Genomic DNA, 19,575 nt, shown 5'->3' on the forward strand with positions numbered 1-19,575 from the left:
CATTTTCTCAACATAACCCCGTTGAGATAGCCGCAGTTTCCTTGAGTCTCTGTCCCTGCAAATTTCCATTCCAAGAATTTTCTTTGCAGCACCTAAATCTTTCATATCAAATTCCTGACTTAATAAAGTTTTCAAACCGATAACATCATCCATGTTCTTCGCAGCAATCAACATATCATCACATACAGTAATAGAAAAATAAAAGAACCATCATCAAGGCTCTTAACATAGACACAACAATCATACTCACATCGGTTGTAGCCAATATTGATATAGGAGTCAAACCGTTTATACCACTGTCTCGGAGACTTTTAACCCGTACAAAGATTTCTTCAATCTGCAAACTAAATGCTCGTTTCCAGGTTGAGTGAAACCTTCAGGTTGCCGCATGTAGATCTGCTCCTCTAAATCACCATGCAAAAAAGCAGTTTTAACATCCATCTGCTCTAAATGCAAATCCCACTAGCCACCAATGCAAGTACTTCTCGATTGAAGTGTGCCTGACCACAGGAGAAAAGATTTCATCATAATCAACTCCTTTCTGCTGTGAAAAACCCTTCGCTACCAAACGAGCCTTGAACTCTCCCCCCTTTTTTCTGTTACTGCTGGTTTTCTTCTTATACACCCATTTGCAACCAATCGGCTTCTTACCCTCAGGAAGGGGAACTAACTCCCATGTGCGATTGTGATTCAAAGACTCCATCTCCTCAACCATGGCTGCCATCCACTTGTCGTTTTCCTGACTAGTAACGGCATCATGAAAGTAACTGGATCATCACTGCTAACAGTAAGTGCAAAAGATACCAAGTCTCAAAACCCAATCTGTTCGGAGGCTTTATATTCGTCCGTCTCACCCTGTCTCTGGCGAGACTATAATCCTGCAAATCATCCGTAGTGGAACCACCAGAAGTCGGTTGAGAAGTTTCTGGTTCTCAACTGGAAACTGCTCGAAATCTACCACTGTCGTGTCTTGCTTCTGCTGCAACATAGACTGTTCATCAAAAACGACATCTCTACTAATCACAACTTTCTTCGCAACTGGATCCCAGAACTTGAATCCTTTGACACCTTTCTTGTAACCCAGAAAAATGCACTCCTTCGATTTTGCATCAGTTTGGATCTCTCATCAGCAGGTACATGCACATAAGCAGGACAACCAAAATCCGTAAGTTATCAAAACTAACATCATGACCAGTCCATACCTCTTCTGCAACTTTCCCAGCCAGCGATGCCCTTGGCGATCTGTTGATAAAGTAACACGCCATGTTAACAGCCTCAGCCCAGAAGTGTTTGGGAAGCCCCGCATTCAACCGCAAACATCTGGCTCTTTCATTCAATGACCTGTTCATTCGTTCCGCAACACCATTCTGTTGTGGTGTCTTGCGCACTGTAAAATGCCTCTGAATCCCATGCTCCTTACAGAATTGTAGGAACTATGAATCTGTGTACTCCGTACCATTGTCAGACCGTAAACACTTGATTTTTCGTCCTGTTTGGTTTTCTACCTCAGCTTTCCACAGCTTGAACTTCTCAAAAACTTCAGATTTCTGTTTCAAAAAATACACCCAAACTTTCCGTGAAAAATCAATAAAAGTAACATAGTACCTAGATCCACCCAAAGATGATGTCGTGGAAGGCCCCCATACATCAGAATGCACATAATCAAGAATCCCTTGAGTTGTGTGCTTCGCAGTCTTGAAACGGACTTTAGTCTGTTTACCAAGAACACAATACTTGCAAAAATCGAGCTTACAGCTTTTGACACCATGCAACAAGTTTCTCTTGTATATTCTGCCATACCACGTTCACTAAGATGAGCAAGGCGCATATGCCACAATTTTGTCGTATCATCACAGGACTCAACAGAGTGAACTCCACCTGCAACGGTACTCCCTAACAATCTGTAGATATTCCCTGCAGTCATCTTGCCTTTCATCACAGTCAATGCTCCTTTAACAATCCGAATGGTTTCCCTATCCTCGTCAGCCTTAGGGATAAAACCATTCTTGTGCAAAGTGCCCAAGGAAATCAAATTCTTCTTCAAGTCTGGGATATGTCGAACACCACTCAACGTCCGAACGGAGCCATCGTGCATCTTAATTCTGACATCACCAATACCAACAATATTGCAACATCGATCATCCCAAATAAACCGAACCAGAATTAACCGCCTGTATGTCGAAAACCATTCCCTATTTGGCGTGATGTGATAAGAACATCCAGAATCAAGAATCCAAGCATCCATCAATTGTGTCGTTGAAATAGAAAGCATATCACCCTCACTGCAATCAGAAGTATCATCCTCGACCACGTTCACAGACTTGGATGAGCCTCACGCTTCTCATCAGTCTGTTTTTTCAACTTCGGACAGTATCGCTTCATATGTCCCGCCTCCTTGCACTTGTAACAGTGAATCGTCTTCTTATCCCTGGATTTGGATCTGGAATTCCGCTTCCCGGACCCTGCCTTCTCTGGCTTCCGTCCACGATCTCGATTACCTTTGACATATAAGCTATCGGCTTGAGAGCTTTCCCCTGCATTCTGCTTCCGCTGGTTGTGAGCCAACAAGGCTGCAGTAATCTCCTCAACGTTGATAGTCTCTTTCCCATATGTAAGAGTAGTCACCATGTGTTCGTAAGAGGAAGGCAACGAACACAACAGAATCATCGCTCTGTCTTCATCCTCAATTTTCACATCAAGCCGAGCCAGATCAGAAACGATTTGATTGAAGACATTCACGTGTTGCGCCAAATCGTGATCGTCCTGCATCTTCAGCCCATACAGCCGCTGCTTCAGATACAATTTTGTCGTTAAGGATTTGAACATAAACTGACTTTCCAACTTCCTCCAAATTTCGTCTGGAGACGATAGATGCATGACGTGATACATGACCTCGTCCGCCAAGCATAATCGTATGGTTCCTGCCGCTCGCTGCTGCAATTCTTCCCAATCTTCCTCATCCATCGACGTCGGCTTTATAGGTCGCAAAGCCTTCAAGATCCCTTGCTGCGCCAATAGATCCTTCACCCTCGTTTGCCATAATCCGAAGTTACCCTGACCATCGAATTTCGCGACTTCGAATTTTGCTCCTGACATCTAATACCAATTGTTGACGAAAACGGGTAAAGAAAACGAAAGAACACGAGAATTTTACGAGGTTCGGCAATTTGCTTACGTCCTCGGTGCCTAGGCGGCGCTAGAATTTTATTCAATGATATTTTAGGTCTAGGTTACATCTCTATTTATAATAGAAAACCCTGGTACATAATTACAAAATCAACCATGTACCGTACCGCGGGGGCTACGCCCCCGCACCCCCAACCCACATAATTGGTAACCCCACAACGAGACTTTCTTTGTAAGGACAGTTGATGTTCGCTCACTCCGCTCCATCTCCTGTCCTTTATGAGCCATACCTAACACAGGGAAAAAACAAAGTGAAGCTCTATGACATCGACGTTACCGTTCTGACTGCGTTGGCGAACTCCGGGATCACCGTCGTCGTCGCTCTTCCAAACGACCTCCTTGCCTCAATCGCCGGCGACAGTCTGTCGCCGATAATTGGGTTCAATCCAACATAACCGAGTTCTACCCTCAAACAAAGATAGAAGCCATAGCTGTCGGAATTGAAGTCTTTGTAAAGTGTGGAGAATCCTCGAAGAATGTTGTATTTAAAATTATTACTAAGGTTGTGGTTAACAGGCTTAAAGGTCATCTTCCGAAGTGGATTTCTGAAACTCATACAATTTTGTCCTTGGTTGTAGGATCTCGGATAATATAATCATAACACAGGAAGTTGTTCATTCGATGCGAAGGAAGAAAGGAAACAAGGGATGGATGGTAATCAAAGTTGATTGGAGAAACCTTATGAAAGGCTTGAATGGGACTTTATTGATGATACCCTCATTGATATTGGAATTCTTTCTCAGCTCCGCCATCTGATTATGAGTTGTGTTTCGACAACAACTACCCAGGTTGTATGGAATGGTCATAAAACAGCAAAGTTCAGGCCTACGCGTGGTATTCGGCAAGGTGACCCTCTCTCCCCATACTTGTTTGTGCTTTGCATGGAAAGGTTCTCCTAAGCTATTTCAAACAAAGTAAAGACGGGGGAATGGAAACCGATTCAACTCTCTCGAAATGGTCTCAGGCTTTCCCATCTATTTTTTGCAGATGATCTCCTCTTGTTTGCCGAGGCTTCCTTGTCTCAGTTAGATCTCATTCAATAGTTCTTTCAGGACTTCACCTACAGTTCGGGACATAAAGCTAGCACTGCCAAAACGACGATCTGTTTTTCTCATAATGTTCCGGATCATTTACGATCTGAGATAAGTAGTGGTATCCAGTATTCGTGTGTGGATGATCTTGGGAAGTATCTTGGAGTGCCGCTACTGCATAATCGTGTTACTAAGGCAACATATCATTATATTGTGCAGAAGGTCCAAGATAAATCAAGTAGGTGGAAAGCTCACCATTTTTCTTTTGCAGGACGAGTAGTGTTAGCTAAGTCGGTCCTCTCTTCTTTACCTTCTTACACCATGCAAACGTCTTATCTTCCAAAGGGTATTTGCAACGACATTGAACGGCTCATTCGACGCTTCATATGGGGAGGTAATGATGAGAAGCAAAAGTTTCATCTTGTTCGGTGGGAGGAGGTATGCAAACCGGTTAGTAATGGGGGATTGGGGTTTAAAGATTTGAATAAACAAAATGAAGCATTCTCATGAAATTACGCTCAAAGTATAAGATGTCCGAATTAGCACTGCTGAGTATTTCTTTGCCATCTCGTTCGAGGTTGTGGAGAGGTCTCTCATTAGTGTGGAATGATGTGAGGGAGGGAGTGTGTTGGAGCGTTCGAAATGGAGCGATTGCAGATTTTTGAATGACATGGATTAAGGATCTTGGCCCTTTAAAAGAGTGGTGCATGGATCCGCTAGTTTGCATGAATATCATTATGAAGGTGCAAGATGTGGCGGTGAATGGTGAATGGAGGTGGGATTTAATCGAGCCAATTTTTCACCCTCGTGTCCTTGGCTATATCGCTGCTATGAAGGCGCCAAATGAGGACGACATTCCAACGTGGAAGTGGGAAACACGTAAGTAATTCACTGTGAAAAGTGCGTATTCTCGACGGGGTAGTATCGGAGAGGGAGGTGAAGCTACTTTAGCATGGAATCCGATCAAGTCTTATCGGGGTCTTCCTCGAATTAAACCCTTTCTCTGGTTATTGACAAAGGAGAGATGACGGCATGGTTTAACAATGGAGACAAGCTGTGGAGTATGTGAAGCGAGAATTGAATCTAGCCTTCATATTCTTCTAGATTGTAGAGCAGCGAAGTCCGTTTGGCAAAGCGTGGTAAAACCACATCGGCTTGATGAGTTTTGTAGTTTATCGTTACATGACTGGATTGTCGCTAATGTTACGCAGCAGGAATAATTTCCCAATGATCCGACTGATTGGGATTTAACCTTCGGGGCCATTGTGTGGCGTCTTTGGTGCAGGAGAAATCTTATTTTGTTTGACCCGGATCATGTTGCTGAAGATAGTCTTCTTATGCAAAGTTTTCGCATAAAGAATGGTGCAACCACTGCGATGGCGAGTAACTATGTTGCTGCAGTACGCCCGGAGACTAGAACAGCTCGGAACAGTCCTTGGGAAGGCCCTCCGGTTGGAACTTTTAAGCTAAATACGGACGGAGCGCAGACAAAGGATTCTGGCTATGTTGCTTGTGGAGGAGTGATTCGAGATCACGAGGGAAGGTGGATTAGTGGCTTCTCAAAGCTGATTGGAAACTGCTCGATCATGGATATGGAATTATGGGGAATTGTTGAAGGTTCGACTCTGGCAGGAAGTCCGGGTTTGCCGATAGTGTGGAGTCGGACCGCAAGCAAGCTATTGATGCCATTAATGCAGGGCCTGGTAGAAACACTTCCTCTTCGATGGTTCATTATATTCAGAAGCTTAAGGCGAAGATATTGGAATTTGACGTTTACATATGTGCCTCGGAACGAATCGAGTGGCGGATTCTATGGCTCACCTTGCTTGGACGGAAGTGGTTGGGAATAGAGTTTACCAGCAACCTCCAGCTGCTGTTGCTGGCTGCTCCAGTCGGACACCCAAGGAAAACGAATATGCCTATGCAAACACAATTGAACTTTTATTCTTTTAGTTGCTTAGGGAAATCCTCAACACCTAAACATCTAAAATTAATATATCCATTGACCAAAGATGGAAGATAAGACCAAAGATTTTAATTTACAAGACAATCCATTTAAGAACCAATTGAAAAGACAAGTACTCATTTTCGGATCCTTTCATTTACAGGAATTAGGCCTAAAAGCCACCCAATTTATAAAAAGTGCAAAACCACCCCTGTAAATGAGCTAGACCAAGCCAAGCTGATTTGAATCAGACCTTCAGAGCAACCTTCTGAGCAGCGAGTGCTTCGGCTTCAAGTGTTGGCTCGTACAGTATTGTAGTTTCTGCCAGCAACGATGTCACGACGTACGGGTCCATGTTTGAAGCCGGGCGCCGGTCTTCCAAGTAACCTAACAATGAAGCAATGAAAAAACAACATTAAGGATGCTTGATGTCAACAAATTAGAGCTTTTTGCATCCTTCTTTGGATCCTAAATAATAGTTGAGCTTTTCACTATATGGTTAAATACGCTATTTAATAACATATCAGAAATCCCGAGTTCGAAGTTTTTCAACCGTATTTATAATGCTTGCAACCCCATTGATCGTTCACTTGGCTTACAAGTTAGATGGCATGTTGGAACTTAAATATAACTATTGGAATTTCTAATGATGGTAGTACCTTTTCCGTTCTTCTCGGTGTCACGCCCAACTCGGATTGAGCAACCGCGATTAGCCACTCCCTGCAAGTTCATACATGAAAAGTTTTATGAATATTAAAGAAGTATCTTAAGTTTCCCACAGCTTCCATTGCAAGGCACAAATATCTCATGAAACGTACCCATGAAAATGTGTCGATGCTAGCTGTTTCATGCTTTCCTGTCAGTCTTCTCTCATTTCCTTCACCATAAGCACTAATATGCTCCTTGTGGCGAAGCGACAAATTCAGAATTGCTTTCTTTATAACTTCAAAGCCTCCTTCTTCCCTCATGCTCTTTGTACTGCGTTAAGAAATCCGTTTCGTACATAAACGAAGTACTACTATTTAAATTTACCAAAGAAGGCATATAACCCCCAAAGTTGCAAATCAAACTTAGAAAAGTCAGGAGTAAGACCTGTAATTTGTGTGGCATCCAGCACCATTCCAGTCACCCTAGCAATAGGAAAATGAATTGAGCAACCCCTCTGATGGACTAATAGTCGGAATCGAATGTTACGGAATGTTACATTACCTCAATTGGCTTAGGATCAAGTGAGAGGACAACGCCAGCTTGTTCAGTGATTCTCTGTAAGAATAGAGGGAACTATTGGTAAGTAATCGTACAAATCAACATTTATGTAAAGGTGATCAAAGTTGTTTAAACGAAGCCTATGTTTATTTGTGACTTTATTTATAGATGCTGCAAAGGTCGGAATTTTGCAGTGGTCTCCATAAGACTAACGAAATCATATGGAGAAGAAATACCTCAAGAATGTATCTAGAACACCAAATGTGATCTCCAGCTTCGATACCAACACTTGGACCTACTTGATACTCCCACTGGATGGTAATTCACAGAATCAAAATGGTGATAACTAATGAACAAACAAGCATGACAGCAATAGTACTTTGTTTTCATTAGGAAGATGAGAAGGATTCGAAGGAAGCAGACCTGGCCAGGCATAACCTCCCCATTGGTGCCACTGATGTTAATGCCAGCATATAAGCAAGCTTTGTAATGAGCATCCGAGATGTCACGCCCAAATGACTTGTCAGCTCCAGCTCCACAGTAATAAGGACCCTGAAATTGGCACCAAACAACCATGCTAATGTATAAGTTCATGTAAGACTATATTACTAGCTTGAACTTACGGAACTCTACAAGTCATATTATTACCTGTGGACCAGGGTAGCCTCCAACAGGCCAACCCAAAGGCCATTTCACGTTTTGCTGAAGTAAAGTGTACTCTTGCTCTATCCCAAACCTAATCAGAAAGGTATAGCAACATGAGGACATTTCCTTTAGTATGAATGCCGATATAGGATAAAAGAAAATACAAGATTGCGATATAAATCTCGAACAATCCGAAATTAAACGAAAGAATAAGACAGTTGAAATAAAGTAATTCGTACCATGGTATTTCATCTACCACCTTCTTGCTACTGAAAATCTCAGCAGCTCTTGCGCGCTTGTTTGTGGGAATTGGCTCACCAGCTGGTGTGTAAGCATCACAAATTACCTTTTTGAAACACATAAGAAAATGTTAACCACACTATATAATTAGTAAGAAATTTTTTTATCGCGTGCCTTCGATAATACTCACCAAGATATGTTACCTCCTCGGAAAGGGTCCTTAAAGATTGCTTGAGGGCTGGATGAAGTTTTCAGTCAAAATGGTGTTTTGATGATAACAAGCAATAAATAAAGTTTCTGATTTCTTTTAGAGGGGCTTACTATAAAATAACTTCACTATCGTCTCCGGGTGCTTGTCCGGTACTTGATCCATCGTAGTTCCACTTGGGAAGCTCAGAGGGATGTTCAACTGGCTTTGATATTGTCTGCATATCATAATAAGGCCCAAAGAAACATAAGAAAAAAATGATATCCCGGATTGAAACTTATGCAATTTTAGCTCTGATATTTTTCTTACCCTGGACTTGCTACGCATATCGATTCCACTGCCTCCTATCCTGTTTCAGTGCAGAAACAGCAGTGATTGAGGTACAAGGAAAACTGCCATCTTAAATCTATATTTGAACATTGATTTCATATTGAAACATAGATCAAATGTGTTAGAGAGATGATGTACCAAATATACTCAGCAATGATCTTGTCAGTGTATGGAGAGACATCCATGTTCAGTAGCTTCTCTAGCCTGTTGACGGTGCTGTTCTCAGACAGGGCAAGCACTCTAAATTTGCAAGAGTTTTTAGATGCTCCTTTCCTGTTATGTTTCAATACCAGTGGACTCCACATTTTCGTCGCGTCGGGACTTCTGAAGGTCGAGGTCTTTGGTAGACTCATTTTCCATTGAGTCGAAGGTGCTAAAATCTGTGCCATTTCCCCCCTTCTCCCAACTGAGAGAAATCAAACAAGGATAACAATCAACATAAACATCGACACATCCAACCGAGAAAAAAAATAGAATCAAAGTTTTAATACAGATTATGCAAGAATAGAAGGCCCTATTCTTTCCAGTACAAGGTTTATACTAACTTACCACCAACATGGTATACATATATTAAGGTTTATACAAAATCACAAAGGATAAAATGAACGGATCTCGGGATTAAACCGATCGGTTTATGTAGTCACTATTAAAAGGTGGCATTCAACAAGTGTATAGTTCAAACCATCTTCAACATATTCTCTTATTCCTAGATCCTTATACCCAAAAAAAGAAATGAAATGAACAATGGTAAGTACATAAAAGACCATTTTCTTTTCCTGTTCAACTCATGGTCAGATTAAATCTTGGACCACAAACATTATCTTTCTTAAACTTTTGGAATCCAACAGGATGTCTTAGTTCTTACAAATACAGCATTGTTAAGAAAAAAAGTATTAGAAAACTAGAAATTAAAGAATTTTATACACTAATCTTCAGCTAAGTGGACCATGTGCAAAGCCTTAATGGATAGGGACTAGACCTAGTGATATTTGCTCTCTCCTTGATGAGGGAGCTGCTGGTCCAAAGCTCCAAACTCCAACCACTGATCCTTTATCAGTAGCAAAACTTTGGCAAAAACTAGTGGGGGACCAGCCAAATAACTCTCATTTCAATGAACAAAAGGGTCCCAAGGGAAAACACTTTTGTTCAGTTGATTCAAGATCCAACTATTCAGGGTTCAAATTAAACACAAGAGAAACAAAGAATCTAAAAGAGATCTAAAAGTCAACTTACAATGCCACTTTGATAAACACCATCTCACATTATATGGCTCATATACAAGTGAAAAAGGTAGTGATTACAGGCTTACAGCATGATCATGTTGCCATAAAAGGTGCATAATGTGAAGCACAAAGATCTCAAGCCATCAAGAGTAAAAAAAAAAGAGCCAAATAATGCTGAGATGAAGAGAGAAGGAACTGACCTGGGAAGTGCCTGAAAATGGTCTGACAAGGAACCAGAAAAGTGTGTGTTGCTGGGATTGGCTGTACAAGGAGAAGAAAAGAAGACAATAAGAGAGAGAGAGAGAGTGGAACTTAATTTATAAGTGTAAAATATAAGTTTAAACAAACAAGAGGTTGTTGATGGAGAAGTTGTCTTTGGCTTTTGATAAGCAGATAGGGATATGCTATGAGTGGAGGAAATTATTTCCTGCTCTTTGGTGCCACCAAGGGGAGCTTTGGCTATACATCTACATTTTTTTAAGATAAAAATATGCAGAGCTGATCTTATTCACGTATTAAAAAAATAATATTTTTTCAAAATAAAAACTATGGGTAAAAGTACCTAATTAATAAGTTGACAGCTATCTTATAATGTGGGCAATGTTTTATACAAGAGGGTTAGGTTTTTTTATAAACTATGTATTTAGTGGACTAATTATTTTTATAGTTTTATTTTATTCAGTTAAATATATTTTTCAAAATTTATATTGATATTATATTTTAGTTTTATTTTACTAATTCTTTGTTAAAAATAATAAAATTAGTGGTAAATTCTTTTATTTTTTCAACGATGATGTGATATTATCTTATAGTGACACATCAATATCATCATTAATTTATTAATGGCGAGTGACTTAAATAAAACCAAAATTTAAAGTTATTTATGATTTAAAAAAAAAATTAACTGACCAAAATGAAACAATATACATAGTTGGGTGACTAAATATTTATAAGCACATTTAGTCGGTTTGCAAGCTACTCAACTTTGTTCCTTTATATTCCTTAGGTCATATGTTATAGGCCCAGTAAGGACACTCCCCTTCCTTCCTCTAGAGTCTCTTTTCTCCGTCCCTCTAGATAGGATTAGGATTAAATTTAAGATTCATAAAAAAATAAAATATAGGGTAAACTACTTATATAATATCTAAATGATCACTTTTGTTCTATTTTATTAAATTAACTATTTTTTTTAAAAGCGTACATAACGTTAAATTTTAATTTCATTTTAGTCAACATTGTTAAGAAAATTAACAAAACTGCTGACATTGTATTCTTTAATTTTTTTTTCTAATGATGATATGACATTATCTTATGGTGACATGTCAGTATAACAGTTAATTTTTTTAACGATGAGTGATTAAAATGAAACCAAAACATAACGTTAGGTATGATTTTGAAAAATAAATAGTTGAGTGACCATAACAGAATAAAATATTAGTTAGGTACTAAATATATAATTTACCCTAAAATATACTTCGATTCAACGCATAAACACTTCTTCTAGTATTGGTCTTGGTCATGAAGAATTAATGGATTGCATTGTTCGGCCATCTTCGGGCATTGGACTATTTGGATGAGATAATGAAGGCTTCCTTAACCCCAAACAAACCAAATACAAAAACAGATGAAACTAAGGGTAAATTACGTATTTAGTATATAAATTATAAGTTTTGATCTGTTTTAATATCTAAACTTTTAATTTTTTTTTTAAAATCATACCTAATGTTTAATTACTAGTGAGTTCATAAATTCCCATAGACTTATATATAGAACTTAAGCTTCAGAATCGTCATTTTCTCTAGTGCAAGCAAGCTGGATGGTGATAAGTATCGAGAAATAGAAGGTTATTTTCATTGGGGTGAATTATTTAATATGAACTTCGCTAGAGCAATGGTTTTATTGTATTTCAATTTGGTTTAGGTATTGAGTGTGAAATTTGGATTTCTGTTGGCATATCATAAATCCCAGGGTTTATTAAATGATTAACTTATTTTACAATTAGAAGCACAAATTATTGTGATTAGGAGCAGAACATAATGATCCGACTTCCTTCAAGCTGTTGTGTCTTAGGAACCTATAATTGTGTTCATCATGAGCATATTTTTTGGATGGTATGGCAAGGTTCACAGGAAGAGGAAGCGGAAGCTATCTTGGTTCTTTCTGTTAGTTGAGTAATTGTGGTGCCATACAGGATGGCTTATACAGGAGTGTACATCGGGATTCCTCTCCTAACTAAGGCGCTGCTCCTGTACATTACTCTTCCTATCCTCGGTTAAGTGTCTTCTTTTGCTTCCTTTCTAATTGCCTCTTCCTTTTGCCTTACGTATTGAGCTAGTGGAATAATATAAGTGTAGTTTCAGTTGACATGGATTTGATAATCATATACACTAAAATGCTTTTACGAAATTTCTGAGCTGTCTGCAGAAGTGCTTCTGCTAGACGCATTGAGGATCCAGCTTTTGGATCAGTAAATCCAGCTGCTTACTTGTGACATCAGGCATTGGGTGTCCCAAGTGTTAGATATCTCCATGTTAATACCTATTTTAATTTCTAAATGTTGCTTAATGTGCATGGCAGTGGATAAAATGTAATGAAACATATCTTAGTAACTATGAGACTTGATACAGATGACATCATGGCTTCATTTTACTTCGGTGAACATGGAGTTGGAATGGAGTTGGGGAAATTGAGGCCTTAGTTTCTGCTAGAGGTATTATTGTTAGATGGATTCCTAGGAGCTGCAATTAGGATGCTGACAATTTAGCTAAGGAGGGGATTGGTTGATGTTTAGAGATTTATGGTTGGTTTGGTTTGTATTTTATTTCGGGAAGTTTATTATGTAAGCTGTAATCTTATGTAATTATGGTTTATCAATAAGATTAGGTACTCTTTTCCTCCTTCCACTAGTTGCCTCTTCCACAAGAGCCAACTAAGAGGAAGGTTTTTAATGAGACCTCCTATTTCTATCAAAAAAAAAAAAAATAGCAGGTCCATGCTATGAGATTCTTGGTCCTGCTTTGCTCTTTCCTTGTCAAGAACCAATATTTTAACCCCTCTTTTTCTTTTCCTTTTGATTGAGCAATTTAACTAGCATTCTCTGTTTTAAATTTTCCTAGGCATAACTAAAACTTGCTGAATCTCGTGAGGATTCCCAAGGTGACTTGGCAAGTGATCTTGAATATATATATATATAAAGAGAGAGATTCTTATCGCCATGATTGGATATTTGCAGGCATTGCTCCATTTTATTTACTGGGATACCTTACCAGACATGGAAGAGCTAGTGGGTTCAACTTCTAAATGGGCTTCTACGCTTGTTGCTCAACATCTGCTTGCCGCTGCTGACTGTTACGCGCTTGTGAGAATGAGATTGCTCTGTGAGGATAAGCTTTGTGAGGGTGTTGCAATAAACACAGTTGCAACTACATTAGCTTTGGCAGAACAGCACAACGGTTTGCATTTGAAAGCTGTATGCTTAAAATTCGTTGCATCGTCGGAAAATTTAAAAGGTAAGGACTGAAAACCAATTCTATTTTAGATTCACCAGCGTAGGCTTAGAGAATGTCTAAATTTTTCGTCTTCCTACTTTTCCAGTCTCTTTTCATCCTGTTGAGAAATAAAATGAGTAACGAGTAATTTTCCTATAACCAGATTAGTGAGAATGTGAAATAAAAGAGGAAAAATAATACCCGAAATTGATAACGGAGTTCAGCCAATTTGCTTACGTCTCCGGACTGCTGCAGATCTTTTACTAAGAGAGAAAATTTACAGGTGTTTACAAAACACACTTGAGAGAGAATTAGAAGATTTTGGGGTGATTTTGAAGCTAAATGGGTTAGGGTATTTATAGTTGAAGCTTAGAGACTAATCTTGTAAATACTCTAAAAATTACAATGACTAAAGTTGCAATATTCTCATTTCCATTTCAACAATAGTTGCACCACTTTCGGTGCAGCACACCCTTTTTGAATTTGTTTGTGCATTAGGCGGTGCCCCCTTGACTTTACAATCTCCCACTTGAAGACTGATTTTAATCTCTCTTCACACCTCGATCGATGCAGCAGCATTTCTGGTCTTGTTACTCTAGCATGCCAACTGAAGCTGAACACAACTTCAGTTTGTTTGTGGTCACCGTCTTTGTCAACATGTCTGCCGGATTTTGAGCTCCACTAATCTTTTCAAGTTTCAAAATCCCATCTTACAGAAGAGACCGAATAAAATGATACCGTAATTGTATGTGCTTCGTCATGGAATGAAAAGACGGATTCTTTACTAGATGGATAACACTTTGATTGTCGCAATACATGACATTGTTTTCTTATTTCTTGCCTAACTCTTCTAAGAAACTTTGGAGCCAAACCATCTCCTTACTGGCTTCCATAACAGAGACATATTCTGCTTCAGTTGTGGAGAGAGCAACTATCTTCTGTAGTTGAGAAACCCAACTCACTGCAGTACCTCCTAGAGTATAGACATACCATGTAGTACTCCTTCTGATGTCAACGTTTCCGGCTAAGTCAGCATCCACATAGCCTATTAGTATCGTATCTCCACCTTTGAAACAAAGTGTTTTGTTTGTAGTATCTCGCAGATATCTGATGATCCATTTGACTGCTTCCTAATATACCTTGCCCAGATTATTCATGTACCTGCTAACAACTCCCACTGCATGAGCAATATCTGGTCTGGTATAAACCATGACATACATCAGACTTCCAATTGCTGAGGCGTACAACACCTTCACCATGTGTACACGTTCTTCCTCCGTCTTTGGTGACTGTTCTTTGGAGAGTCTGAAATGAACACCTAAAGGTGTACTTACTGGTTTAGCATCTTGCATGTTGAACCTGGAGAGTACTTTGTTGATGTACTCAGCCTGTGATAACATCAAAGTCCCCGACTTTGTATCTCTCTTGATCCTCATCCCAAGAATCTGATTTGCAACGCCCAGATCTTTCATAGAAAACTGCTTCGACAATTTTTTCTTCAAGTTTATAATATCTTGCATGTTTGAGCCTGCAACGAGAATGTCATCAACGTACAATAATAAAATAATGAAGTTGTTGTCGAACCTCTTGATGTAGCAACAATGATATGTTTGGCATCTGGTAAAACCACTGCTACTCATGAAGCTATCGAACTTCTTGTACCACTGTCTAGGAGCTTGTTTTAAACCATACAAACTCTTCTTCAACCTGCATACCAGGTTTTTCTTGTCTGCCTCTATGAAGCCTTATGGCTGCCTCATATAGATTTCTTCCTCCAAATCACCATGAATAAAAGTTGTCTTTACATCTAACTGCTCAAGATGTAAATTCTCTGCACCTATAATTTTCAACACCAGTCTTATTGTAGACAGTTTTACGACTAGAGAGAAAATTTCATTGTAGTCAATACCTTCTTTTTGCTGAAAACCTTTGACAACCAATCTTGCTTTGTAGCGTTTGCTCCCATCGTGCTCTACTTTGATCATGTAAATCCACTTGTTGTGGAGCGCTTTCTTGCCTGGTGGTAATTCAACTAATTCCCACTTCTGATTTGACATAAGCGAATCCATCTCATCTTTCATGGAAGACTCACACTTGACTGAATCCTCCACTTGCATTGCTTCATCATAGCACTCTGGTTCACCATTGTCAGAAGCAACAAGTAGTGCAAAGAAGGAGATTACCGTTGGGTTGGTTTAGGAATTCTGGAGGAGCGTCTCAGTTTTGGTGTGCTTGGTTCTTCTTGAACTGCTTCAGGATTGATCTGAATATCATTTCCAGAAATCTCCTCGAACTCAGCAAATTCCTTTGTTTCAGCTTCGACCTTTGAGCTACTTGATTCTACGGTTGACCTGTCTTTGTACATCACATTCTCATTGAAAATGACATCGCTGCTTCTGATGATCTTTCGATTTTCATAGTCCTAAAACCGGTAACCGAATTCATTACCGCCATAACCAACAAAGGCACATTTGTTGGACTTAGTATCAAGTTTACTTTTTTCAGCAGAGTCTATGTGTACATAAGAAATACAACCAAACACTCTTAAGTGTGAAAGGTTTATTTCTTTCTTGCTCTAAACTTCCTCTGGTATTCTGTCATCCAAAGGAACTGAGGGTCCACGGTTGATCAGGTAAGCTGCAATGTTGATAGCTTCAGCCCATAGAAATTGGGCAATCCGACATGTATCCTCATGCTTCTGGCACGTCCATTCAGAGTTCTGTTCATGCGCTCTGCTACGCCATTCTACTGCGGAGTCATGGGAACTGTTGTCTCTATCTTAATCCTATTGTTTGCTCAGAAATCTCTGAATCTTCTATTTTGTACTCTCCTCCATTATCAGACCTCAACCGCTTGACTTTCAAACCAGTCTCATTTTCCACCATGGCTTTCCATTTTCTGAAGGTATCAAAGACTTCTAATTTCATCTTCAGAAAATAAACCCACACCTTCCTTGTTGAATCATCGATGAAAGTGACATAAATAATGAGCCTGCAAGAGATTGAACTGGAGATGGTCCCCATACATCAGTATGAACCAACTCCAACTTTTCTGCCTAGGGTGTCTTACCAATCTTTGCAAAACTGACTTTCTTTTGTTTGCCAAAGATGTAATCTTCACATAGTTTGACATCTACATTCTTTAGATCCGATAGCTTCCCTTTTGACAAAAGTGTCTTCATCTCTTTCTCGCTCATATGGCCAAGCCTTTGGTGTCATAGGTTTGATTTTCCATCAGCATCTGCTGCAACAATGATATTCTCTAAATTTGATGTTACATAGAGAGTATCAATCTTCTTACCACGAGTAATGACGAGTGCTCCTTTGGTAATCTTCCATTCACAACCTAAAAAAGTTGTACTATAACCTTCTCCATCAAGATGTCCTATAAAAATCAAATTTCTTTTGAGGCCTGGAATATGTCTAACTCCTTTCAGCGTCCAGGTGGTTTGGTTTGGCAGCTTTAATCGGATGTCTCATTTTCCGACGATCTTCAAGGTTTCATCATCTGCTAGATGAACCTTCCCAAAGTCACCACTGACATAGTTCTCCATGATTTCTTGTCATGGGGTGGAGTGGAAAGATGCCCCTGAATCCAAGATTCATGATTCAATCGGACTGTTAACGCTTAAAATCATGGCATCATCTGTCTCCTCTGTCACGTTGGCAGATTCCTGTGCGCCGGTATCTTTCTTCGGTGCTCGACAATCTGTTTTAAAGTGGCCATTCTTGCCACAATTATAACAGGTAAAATCTTTCTTTTCTGTTCTTGATTTGCCCCTTCTGGATTTCGATCTGCCACGATTTGAATTTCTTTCTGAAGTTCTCCCTCTAGACTCCGTGTGCAAGGTTGATGAGCTTGATGTTTCTCCCGATTCTCTCCGTCGAATTTCTTCGCTCAATACCAGATCCCGAACATCGTCGAATTTTAATTTGATGTTTCCCGACGAGCTGCTGACTGCTGTAACAGTAGTATTCCAACTGTCTGGTAGAGATGATAAGAGAATTAAAGCTCGAACTTCATCATCGAATTCAATTTCCACGGAACTCAATTGGGTTGTGATTGTGTTGAGTTCATTTAGGTGTTGAGCCACCGATGCCCCTTCCGCCATCTGCAAATTGAATAATTGCCTCATCAAATGAACTTTGTTTGAGGCCGATGACTTCTCATACATACTGAAGAGAGCCGCCATAAGACCCGCCGTGGTCTTTTCCTTTGCTATGTTGAAAGCAACATTGCGGGATAACGTTAGTCGGATAACTCTGAGGGCTTGTCTGTCGAGAAGAGCTCAGTCTTCATTCTTCATGCCCTCTGGTTGTTTTCCTGAGAGAGGTTGATATAGATTTTTCTGGTACAGAAAATCTTCAATCTGCATCTTTCAAAAGCCAAAGTCCGCACCATCGAACTTTTCAATTTTCACCTTACCTTCGTCTGCAGCCATCGCTTCCACTCGAATATGGCTTCGTTTGGATCGTTTCTGACAATTCTTACGAACCACCGTGTATTAGAACACCTCCATCGACAAATTCGTATCGCTGATAATTTTTTTACTATTCACATAATTCACTATTCACGTGAATAGTAATGAATAGTAACCTCGCAAAAATTGACAAAATTCACAACTAAAAGCTCTGATTATCAGTTGTTGGGAAATAAAACGAGTAACGAGTAATTTCCCTATAACTAGATTAGTGAGAGTGCGAAATAAAACCGGAAAAATAATACCCGAAATTGATAACAGAATTCAGCTAATTTGCTTATGTCTCCGGACTGCTGCAGATATTTTACTAAGAGAGAAAACTTACAGGTGTTTACAAAACACACTTGAGAGAGAACTAGAAGATTTTGGGATGGTTTTGAAGTTAAATGGGTTAGGGTATTTATAGTTGAAGCATAAAGACTAATCTTGTAAATACCCTAAAAATTACAATAACTAAAATTATAATATTCCTATTTCCATTTCAACAATAACTGCACCACTTTCAGTGCAGCACACCCTTTTTGAATTTGTTTGTGCATTAGGCGATGCCCCCTTACTTTACACATCCTTTCTCTTTGCAATAAAGCAAATGCAAGATGAGAATTCATTGTTACTGATAGAGTTTCTCTCTAATGAGGAACCCCTTTTAATTTATATCTTATACCTTTGTAAGATATGTGTAAAATGACAAAAATCGTTGTTGCATTGGTTTCAGCTGTGATGCAAACATATGGATTCGAGTATCTGAAGGAAAGCTGCCCAGGTGTTCTTACCGAACTGCTGCAATATGTTGCGAGAATCGGGGAGCATTCTGTTATTACTTGTGGATATCGAAGAAGAAAAGAAGCACCACCGTTGGATGGTTCCGATGTTAATGGCCGACGGGTCAAACCAAGACTACAATGATTTAGCGAATAACATGTAACTCATCTTTTGATTAGTAAGAAAAACTAATAAAAGAGAGTAAGATAGCATTAGACATTCTTTGCACTTGTACTAACATTGGTGAATATTTGAAAATTCATATTTAATCAGTTGGCGAAATTGGCTTCAGGCTTTCCCCTGGCTGAAATTTTTCTTTGATTTGTGGTTGTTAGCTGCTTTTCCTGGTTGTAGTGCATGGCTAGATTGTTTTTTGTGCTGATAGGGAACTGTTTACAAGGTTTCGTTGAATTTTATAGTAGTTATTGACTGTTTTGTTCCACTGCTTACTGCTTAGGCGCACTTTTTTTCCTTCGTTTAGGATTAGAGAATTTTTTTTAACGAGACAAGCAATGTGATATTTCCTTTCATGAATAATAAAGTATTATTTAAAAAAAACGTTAATATAACACATTAGTATTACCGTTAAATTTTTACAAATAAGCAAAAATAAAATTAAAACTGAACTTTAAGAAAACGTAATTGAATGACCAAAATGAATAAAAATGCTAATAAAAGCACTAAACGTCTACTTTACCCACTTTTTTTTTAACATATATCCTTTACGAATATGCTCAAATGCATATTTATCTAGGAATGTGACAACATCAACAAGCAGACAAGGGGCAGAAGTAAAACATGTTCCATTTTTTAGACCAAATATTTGATGTC

At 39.2% G+C, this 19,575-nt stretch overlaps 1 protein-coding gene and 1 pseudogene across 1 annotated transcript; one reads left to right on the forward strand and one right to left on the reverse strand.

The window, feature by feature from the left end:
* Positions 1-6,240: 6,240 nt before the first annotated feature.
* LOC120115083 lies at positions 6,241-10,319 on the reverse strand (annotated as a pseudogene).
* Positions 10,320-13,223: 2,904 nt separating this feature from the next.
* LOC120115081 (BTB/POZ and MATH domain-containing protein 1-like) lies at positions 13,224-19,016 on the forward strand. The gene is made up of 2 exons (XM_039135837.1): positions 13,224-13,523; positions 18,698-19,016. The coding sequence occupies exons 1-2, from the start codon at positions 13,229-13,231 to the stop codon at positions 18,886-18,888; spliced, it is 486 nt and encodes a 161-aa protein (XP_038991768.1). The 5' UTR covers positions 13,224-13,228; the 3' UTR covers positions 18,889-19,016.
* The last annotated feature ends 559 nt before the right edge of the window (positions 19,017-19,575 follow it).

Source organism: Hibiscus syriacus, unplaced genomic scaffold (genome assembly GCF_006381635.1).
Source record: "Hibiscus syriacus cultivar Baekdansim isolate YM2019G1 unplaced genomic scaffold, ASM638163v2 tig00110258_pilon, whole genome shotgun sequence".
In the NCBI taxonomy this organism is placed as follows: Eukaryota; Viridiplantae; Streptophyta; class Magnoliopsida; order Malvales; family Malvaceae; genus Hibiscus; species Hibiscus syriacus.

Excerpts from the sequence above, each read along its gene's own strand:
- LOC120115081 (XM_039135837.1), top strand. The coding sequence starts at position 13,229 with ATGATTGGATATTTGCAGGCATTGCTCCATTTTATTTACTGGGATACC. Across the intron at positions 13,524-18,697 it reads ATCGTCGGAAAATTTAAAAG|CTGTGATGCAAACATATGGA; the intron begins GTAAGGACTGAA and ends CATTGGTTTCAG.